Source organism: Esox lucius, chromosome 12, assembly GCF_011004845.1.
Source record: "Esox lucius isolate fEsoLuc1 chromosome 12, fEsoLuc1.pri, whole genome shotgun sequence".
In the NCBI taxonomy this organism is placed as follows: Eukaryota; Metazoa; Chordata; class Actinopteri; order Esociformes; family Esocidae; genus Esox; species Esox lucius.
The window spans coordinates 20,487,035-20,496,423 of record NC_047580.1 but is presented as its reverse complement, the minus strand read 5'-3'; the positions used below and the strand labels follow the sequence as shown (position 1 = coordinate 20,496,423).

The following is a 9,389-nucleotide window of genomic DNA, read 5'->3' as shown; positions in this document are numbered from 1 at the left end:
ATAGATTGCTTCATCAAACAAAATATATTAAAATACTATAATTGAGACAATACAAATATAAGATATATACATTTAAAAAAAAGGAAAAATAACCAAGCATAGAATGGATTAATCTGGAAATTAATTTCATTTTAACATTTAATATTTTTTGTTATTAACAAGGGATAAATATCTATGTCAATAATTACATTTAATTGAACATGACTGTAATTATGGTACCGATATGGAATTTATGTTTGTGTATGAAGTATTTTTCAATAAGAACAAATCAGTTAACAACAAAGGCAATTTTAAGAATGATTACAGTAGCATATAATACCTTTCATATCAAAAACATAACACAAATGTTTACTACACAAAATACCTTGCAACAAGGTATTTCCAAAAATCAATCACATAACCACATTCAACAAACAGATGCACAATATCTTCAGAGTTGCACAGATCTTATGTAGGATCTTCAACTTCTTTGATTTTGTTAGGTATTTGTAAGGCCGTGTTTATAAGTCAACAACCAGGCTTTTTTTCTTAAAATGTCAGAAATAAATGTGTTCCAGGAAAATGTACCTCTGGGTAATTTCCTTAAATACTTGTTACAGCAAAATGTATCCAGCAAACCAAAATCATCAGTACTGGAGTACTGCAAATACTTTGTGATTGTAACCATGGCTGATATGACTTTTCATTAGTCTAATTAGCCCTTTGGGGATGGCCTTTAAAACAAAGTTTAACTCCCTGAAAATTATTGGAAAGTAATTTTTTATTATTCTAGTGAAAATAGATTTTGGATAAAATACCCCTTAACTGTGAAGACCGCATAGAATGGAATTACATGTGTCTATTGGAAAAAAAGAACACTGTATACTTGACTTTTCCACTCTGCATCACCTTCAGCGCAGCTGTCTTCAGAGTCAGACATGTACAACCTAGCTAGAAAGTTACAGAAACAAGTTGAGGAACAAGTAACTTAACAAAAACTGCATCACTATCCCCTTAAAAACAATACATTTCACAAGTCTTGAATGAAATGGTGATTTTTCACTCTTAAAATAAATGTGATGTGAAACATGTTCAACAAGAAGCTTAACGAGATTGTGTAAAAAGGATGTACATCATAATTAAATACACTGTAATTTAGTGTTAGGTGGAATTAATGCATTTTTTTATGAGTCTGAATCCAGCTGTTAGAGAAGGTTTGAATCCTAAGCAACCTGTTTCTGTGTTATTGGAAATACAATAGATTTACATACCAGTACTAATGTAGTGGATCTCTGCTGTGTGCTTGAAAACCTTTGTAGAGCATCAGTGAAGGAGGCATTGGGAAGATGCTCATGAGAATTTCCTTTCAGTATCAGACCAACACCTTAGTTCTCATTTGAATATAGTTTTTGTTTTTTAATAGACCCATGAATTAGTTGGTAAATCATTGTGCTTGCAACCCCAAAGCCAGGGGTTCAATTTCCAGGGCCACCCACACATACAATGTATGCACACCAGACAGTAAGGCCACTTTGCATTAAATAATCTTCTATTAGGCATATATGTACAGGCATGTTCTTCTGCTCAGACATTGCTCATACCAATGCCTGGATAGGTATTTTAAGGATCAGCTAACCTCTTTATATAATATAGTAATATATCAGTGGTGCATGTAACATTTGCATGATGCATGCAAAGTGTGAGATGTGAGATATTATTATTATTATCAAGGCTGCAGATGACTGAAATACTAACTTTTGTATATGTGCCTGTTTCTGCAGTACGCCAATGAGATGGCACACAAAGTTTGGTACAATTGATATCTGTTTATGTCATCATGTTTAGCAGTATAATATTTAGTTATTTCTGATTAATTATTTCTCTCAAAAAGCTATGGGACATAATTCCCCTCCCTAATCTCCTCAAAGATCTGACATTATTGACAAAGATATGCATGTAAACCATTGTCAAAAAGGATGTTTTTTATTTCACATAAACCACAAAAAAACAAGGTATAAATACTGTTGTATGACAGTTTCGTTATTCATCTTTAAAATAGAAAAATGAAATTAATGGAATTTACCATCCTACACCTATGTTATACGTTAACTGGAAACTTGTTTGATCACCAAACACTACAAAATGTAAGAACTTATAGGGGTTCCCCCCAGAAAACAGTGGAACCTTAAAGAAAACACCAGGAACCTTTTGTTAATATTGTAGATTGATGTACACAGCAGGTTATATTCTCAGTAGGGGAAATACCTTTTTCTACTATTTCATTCACACAACTAAGATAATGTTTTGTATTATTATGATAGCAGTACACTACATGTGGAGTTCAACAGAAGAAGTAACACAATTGATGAATGGATAGGACATGTGTGTGTGTATATACATGCATGTATACGTGTATGTCGAGCAGTTGTGTGATAACGTTTAGAAAAAAAAAGAACAGAGTAGGCAAACTACTGTCAAACTACTGACACTATATACTGAAGGATGTGATGTGCGAGGAAGTGGTATAGCAGAAGAAAACATACATAAAAAAGATCCAGCTTCAACGGCAGAACTGACTGGCAAAATAATAAAGAAATGAAATGGGGAAAGAAAATACATTTCAGCATCCCAAAATACAGGCAGTGAGGGAGCGGGCGCATGTGGGAGTCCAGTCTGTCTGGTTAGATCTTTATCTCTGTGCGGAAGGTCTGTGTTAGCTCATGCTTGGATGGGTGTCTGCGGGCCTTGACAGTCAGTGTTCCCTCAGAACCCAGTGATGATGTCACAGAGGTGGGGTCCACATCCTCAGGCAGCTGGCACTTGTGGGTGAACGTGTTCATCACTGTACCGTCCGCCGCCAACTGTTCAAGAGTTGGTAAATATGAGAGAATTATAGAAATAGTTATCATATATAAAATGTTTCTCAGATATCTTAAGTACATATTTTCAAAATTTTAAATTTGGAGATTTGCCAACCTTTTCTGCATGAACTTCAATCTGGTTGTTTGAGGTGGTGACGATGACATCCTCTGGAGAAAAGTCTTGGACATCCACTGTGAACTGATAACTGTCACCCATTGTTTTGATCTTGCCTGTTGTCCCTGTCCGACCTAGAAACACAACCAAGACATTAAGGTTCAGCAGGTAATGTTTTTACTGAAGATATCATGACCTTCAGAAAAACGAATTATTTTCCTAGTAAGTGCAGCTCAAGCCCCCTAACCTTCAGATCATAACTTAGATGCTAACTTAATGTAACTTGATGCATCTTCATTACATGTAAATAAACAATACATTCAGTACTCCTTTGTGTATTGTGTGTTCTGCCTGGGTGCCCTTTCACTGAACATATTATGTCTTCTTTGGTCTTGACACCCGGTGTTACTGTGTGTGTGTGTGTGTGTGTGCTTGTTGCTATGCAACAGTCTGGCCTGTCCTCTCTCAGGTGTCCTCACACTCATTCTCTGTGTGTGAGGTCAGAGCATTGGCAGTGTGTCCAACATTCTCAAATGGTGGACGCCTCGATAGCCTCTAACATCCTGCCCTCTACTCTGTCACCAGCCACCCCTCTTTTTCCCGGAGGAACGGGCATGCCAGTCACAGCACCAAAATACCCTGCTATGCCCTAATGCTACTACCCAACAACCAATTACTTTTTGAATGGTTGGCTTTAATGTGCCAATACATGGTCAAGCCAGCATTCAGAAATATTACATATTACATTATCATCATCAACAGACAAGTTTATTTAGAAATTTCACTTGATTTTGAAATATAATATATTTATAAATGCATTATTAATTGAATTGAGAGAGAGAGTAAGGTTAAATGGATAGATCAGTAGATAGATAGATAAAGACACATATAGACTCATGTAAAATCAACTTACTGGGAAACCCCAAGGCATCAGTTCCAGGACGCATAAAAGAACCAAAGTCCTCTGCAAAGAGTCCCCTGCTTTTCTCCATGTATGGGTTGTTGGAGGAGGAGGCTGAAGAAGAGGTTTGCTGGAAGCTGCGCTCCGATCGGTAGGCAGAGGAGTTTGTCGCACTCATCGATGACTAATTCTGCAGGAGAGGTTGGAAAAGTATCCCCTTTAAAGGGAAAAAGAGAAAGGGAGGAGATCCCTGAAGTTCAGTCCTGGCCAAATCTACTCAGGTTAGATCAGTGAGAAGTTGGATGATGGGCAGATCCAGAAGGATGAATATGTATCCCCTCAGTTCAATATTTACCAATATCCCCTCCTCGTGTGGTTTGTAAGATTCTATTTTCTGTTCCTCTGTGTGAAGACGTGTTTGTGTGTGTGTGTCTGTTTCTGCCTTTCAGTTAACTTTCTTCGTTACTGTGTCCACGAGCATAGTCACACAGTGACAGACACAAGCTCTTATATATGTGGATCCAAGCTATGTTTTGTGATGGTGGGTCACGTGTGCGTTTCTGAAGGATAACAGTGAGCTATATTTATAATTTGAGCAAGAGAGGTTTGGTGTTAAGAGAAGACAAAGTGAGAGAGAGAGAGAATAGAAAGAAAAGAGACGGACAGACGGAGAAGAGAGAGGAGAGAGAGAATAGAGAGAGAGAGAGGGAAGAGAGAGACAGAAGAGAGAGAGACAGACAGAGAAGAGAAGAGAGAGAGAGGGAAGAGAGAGACAGAGAAGAAAGGAGAGAGAGAAGAGAGAGACAGACAGAGAAGAGAGAGAGAGAGAGGGAAGAGAAGGAAGAGAAAGAAGAGAGAGACAGACAGAGAAGAGAGAGGAGAAAAAGAGAGAGAGAGGGAAGCAGCCAGGGAGGCGGAGGAGGCGTTAAGTCAACAGCTGGTATTTAAAACCCAAAATAGATTGTCTGCTATTACTTTCTCTGATCGTTTTTTTCTCAACGGTTTCCCTTTTTGTGATGCATTTTAATTATAACCATTTACTGCTCATATGTAAAGGAAGTGACTAGTGAAATAATTTGTAGTGCACATTTTTCCATTTTTCCATTTCAATTTAACGTATTTACTTCTGATAAGAGTAATGGTGTAAAGACTGCCAAGATAAATAAAATAGGGCACGTTTGTACAGATTACTGGGTGACATTATTTGGGAGTACACTTCCATTATTATCTATAGGGAATGCAGAACATCGATGGAGAATGTTCCTGACTGAGTCTCATTTAGCTGATCGTCAAGGTTCATGATGCTCAGCCCAATCATTTGACTTGGTTGTAAACAACAGTCTGTATTTCATTTACTTAGTGATTTAACATTCTCAGTTTCATGGCACTTTTATCAATCCACAAGAAAATAAAGAATAACAGACGAATTAAGAAAAATAAAAGTAAAGCTCTAAATGCTCCCATGTCTGGTCACAGACAGTTGCATTGTGTATTGCAATGTGTATGTATTGTGTATGTATTGCATTGTGACACACAATATTCCAATCTATCTGTGTAAACCCTGAAGTCAACTGCTAATCATCTAATTCTAGCTCAGCGACTCACCACCCCCTCACAGAGACTGACCGTGTCACCAGTCAAAATCCCTATCTGAGTGGGTTTCTATTCTAGAGGCATGAGAAAGAGGGAGAAATGGGAAGGTCAGGGAAAGGTGATGAGATAGATGAGGGAGGAGTGTGGGTAGAGTAGCAATAAAGAAGAAACGTAAAAGTGAAAGACAACAGAACAATGGGTGGAGAAGATACAGGGTTTGGGAAGAGAATCTAACAGACAGGGCAGAATGCCAGTTAAAGTGTGATTTAATGAAAGGGAAAAAAGACAAGAATATGCTGAGGGAGAGAGTGAGACAGGGAGAGAGAGAGACTGGGAGAAAGGTAGTGATATAATTCCCAGCATGTGTCGTTCTAAGGAACAGAGAGAGTGAATGACGTTGAGTCACCTCTGGAGAGGTCACTGACGCCATTGGACATGACAAGCACAGGGGCGGGACTTTTAGAGAGTGGGAAATGTGGACAACAAACTATAGATACGCATGTGCACTAGCACACGCACACACACAGACTCACGCAGACACACACTAAGACCTGTGCTATTCTTGGGCATGTGCTTGTGTTTGCCTCAGCTGCCCTGCATGATGTAACACTTTTATTCTTACTGTCCAACGTTGGTGTGTGTGAGTCTGTCTGACTGGTCGAAAGGACTGAGGAGAGAACTAGGATCATTTACTTCAGGAGTTGACTGGTGGCGCCCCCCACAGTTGGGAGTTCTGTTATTGTTTTTGTTTTTTTCTCCAGAATTTCTGCTAGATTAATTTAATTTAGGAAATCAAATTATTCCCACAAATAAAATACAAAACATTATATGATTATTTGTCAATGTAATCAAGGTAAAACATTATCTCTATTAGGAATAAAATGCTGAACACCTGGAAAACTGTTGAAATTCTCCTTCTTGGGTGTAGTGGTGATCAACTTGTATCTTGAACTTCACTCCATATCGAGCATACTGACCTTTTTTAGAACAATTTGCAGATTTTAGTTTTCACTTTGACATTTATGGACTTTTTTGTGTTGATCAGTGGCAAAAACTCATAATTGAATCCATTATGGTATCATGTTGTCACATAATAAAATGTGAAAAAGTCCAAGAGGGTGAATACTTGGCACGGTAAATTCATTTTTTGAGTACCTTAGAATATGGGTTCCAATCTGGCACATGTGGCAGGTCAGATCAATGGCAGACACTAGGCCTGAATATGGAGTCCTGGCTATAAAGGGCTGAACATGGGGTCCTGGCTATACAGCCTTTGACCACTTGCTACAATACTAGAATATTATAATTGTATTATTTAGTAATTTAGGCTTTAAGGGTATCAGAGTGATTATTTTATCTATAAGAAAATAAACCATATTTTTGTTGAGTGTGAGTGATTTCTGGGAACTTTAAATGCAGGCTGTGTGTATCTGAAATCACCAGGCTTCTGGCTTGGGCACTGGCTAAACAGGCTTTACAGTATATTTTTTTATTTTTCTGGGAGATTATAAATGTTTCACTTAAATATTGTAGACCTTTGTAATGGCGAAGAAAGGTCTCACAAGATTTTTCTTTGAATTCAGCCTTAAATTAACAAAAAGCTGATTTAGCTTGTGTAGACTTTATTCCCTGTCATTCAAAGCATGTAGCAGATGCTTTAATCCAGAATTGAACCGACAACCCAGGCAACATAGGAACCACGCTCTTCCAACTGACATACAGAAGGTCCCCAAAGTCTCTGCATTTATTTACCATGAGTAGCCCATCTTCAGTGTAAAGACAGTCTCTTATTTGGCAACAGGGCTGTGCCTCGACTGGGGCACTTTCCAAGTCGTCTGGCCATCAATCAAAATGCAAGTTCCTCAGGAGCTGCATCTCACAGTAGAAGCCTGTGACTGTACTCAGCTGTTGCATGACAGTTCCCTCTAGTGGAAACAGCATAAATTACATTCCTGTCTCCGTGGTCATGCTCTTCACGTTTGACCTTCTTTGGTAGCTGTGGATAGTGTGTCTGATATGAACATGTTGTTACCTCCTTAGACTCTGAGTACAGTCGACGTTTCGAAAGAATGAAACGCTAGCTAGACTTAACTTGGTTAGCATAATCATTACTATTTTGAATTTACTCATTCGAGATGTGGTTGTCAGTTGCGTGAAAATTTTGCACACTGCACACTGCACAGAAACTCGGGCAGGTGTTTATCAAAAATGTGGCATAGGCTACCTCAGAAGGTGATGGCTTGAGCTATCAATATCTGCAAGTTTACGCAACAAGGTATTGCCTGTAAATTTGGGTGCCAGTTAGCATCTCTTTTGCTTGTCTGTGTCACTGCACCTATGAACAATGTGTTTAGTATTGTGTACACAGTATTCCTTCACATTGCAGAATAGTTTGCTATCTGCAAACTATTCTGTAGATACAAATATTAAATATGCACTGTGTTGTTGATCAGCAATGCATCTATTCTCATCCTACTAGATCAATCCTTTCCCTTTGATACTGTGAACCATCAGGTCCTTTTCTCCTCCCTCTCAGAGCTGGGTGTCTCAGGGCTGAGTGTCTCAGGGCTGAGTGTCTCAGGGCTAAGTGTCTCAGGGCTGGGTGTCTCAGGGCTGGGTGTCTCAGGGCTAAGTGTCTCAGGGCTGAGTGTCTCAGGGCTGAGTGTCTCAGGGCTAAGTGTCTCAGGGCTAAGTGTCTCAGGGCTAAGTGTCTCAGGGCTGGGTGTCTCAGAGCTAAGTGTCTCAAGGCTGAGTGTCTCAGGGCTATGTGGCTCAGGGCTGGGTGTCTCAGGGCTAAGTGTCTCAGGGCTGGGTGTCTCAGGACTGGGTGTCTCAGGGCTAAGTGTCTCAAGGCTGAGTGTCTCAGGGCTATGTGGCTCAGGGCTGGGTGTCTCAGGGCTAAGTGTCTCAGGGCTGGGTGTCTCAGGACTGGGTGTCTCAGGGCTAAGTGTCTCAAGGCTGAGTGTCTCAGGGCTATGTGGCTCAGGGCTGGGTGTGTCAGGCTCTGCACTTTTTGATTGCTTTCTACCCGGCAGAATGCTCTCACCAAGTGACATGGAACAGATTTGTATCTGCTCTGTGGTCTCTCCCTATTACTGGGCTCAGTTCCAGGCTCAGTCCTCTTCTCTCTTTGAGTTCCTTGGCTCTGTCATATCCTCACACGCTATCACTGCTATTTGGATGACACTCAACTATTTTCCTGCTTCGCTCTTCTGACACCAATGTGGAGACATTTCTGTGAGCTGACATCTCTGATTAGATATTACCCCCACCTCAAGCACAAAACTCAACAAGACAGAGTTGCTCCTCCTCTGGAGGAAGGCCTGTCCACTCATGGTTGACAACTTCATGGCTTCCCCCGTTCTAGAGTGCGAAGAATCTTGGCATGACATGGGACAACAACCAATCGTTTTCTGCAACATCAAAATGGTGTCTTCCTCCTGCAGATTCATGCTATACACATCTGTGGAGTGTTCATAAGTTAAAGTGCATTGTGGGAATGCTCATGTTGTATCATTCGACAATAAAAAATTATCAACAACATTTGCAGAGTATAATTGTCTTTACTCCTTCAGCATTTGGGGCTCCCGGTCCCCACATAAATATGAAAAGAAGGGTAAATGTTGTGTTTTCGTAGTTTGCAGCTGCGTTAAAGGGAAGGACATAGAAAAACATTAACCCTGAAATTATGCTTATCAGATTAATTATTACCTTCACCTTGAGCAGAGGGGATAGAGAGGAAAAATATTGCTCTCTCTCTGTGTTTCCCTGAGGACTTTCACATGAATCACAGTAACTAACCACAAACCACAAACTGTAAAGAACGTATTAATACAAAAAGTTATAATCAAGGTTCCATTACAATCCACATATCTAAGCATACTTCTTGAGCTTCCTATCCTATCCTGTTTAGACTGGTGTAAATAAATTGTAAGCTTCT

General features: G+C 39.7%; 1 protein-coding gene across 1 annotated transcript; it reads right to left on the bottom strand.

Annotated features, from left to right (window-relative positions):
• Nucleotides 1–1,936: 1,936 nt before the first annotated feature.
• hspb7 (heat shock protein family, member 7 (cardiovascular)) lies at nucleotides 1,937–4,349 on the bottom strand. Its single transcript, XM_010875414.3, has 4 exons — nucleotides 4,212–4,349; nucleotides 3,869–4,073; nucleotides 2,956–3,089; nucleotides 1,937–2,840 (listed from the first exon to the last, which is right to left on the bottom strand). The coding sequence occupies exons 2-4, from the start codon at nucleotides 4,032–4,034 to the stop codon at nucleotides 2,661–2,663; spliced, it is 480 nt and encodes a 159-aa protein (XP_010873716.1). The 5' UTR covers nucleotides 4,035–4,073; nucleotides 4,212–4,349; the 3' UTR covers nucleotides 1,937–2,660.
• Nucleotides 4,350–9,389: the final 5,040 nt, after the last annotated feature.

Excerpts from the sequence above, each read along its gene's own strand:
- hspb7 (XM_010875414.3), bottom strand. The coding sequence starts at position 4,034 with ATGAGTGCGACAAACTCCTCTGCCTACCGATCGGAGCGCAGCTTCCAG. Across the intron at positions 3,090-3,868 it reads TGATGCCTTGGGGTTTCCCA|GTCGGACAGGGACAACAGGC; the intron begins GTAAGTTGATTT and ends TTGTGTTTCTAG. Across the intron at positions 2,841-2,955 it reads TTGAAGTTCATGCAGAAAAG|TTGGCGGCGGACGGTACAGT; the intron begins GTTGGCAAATCT and ends ACTCTTGAACAG.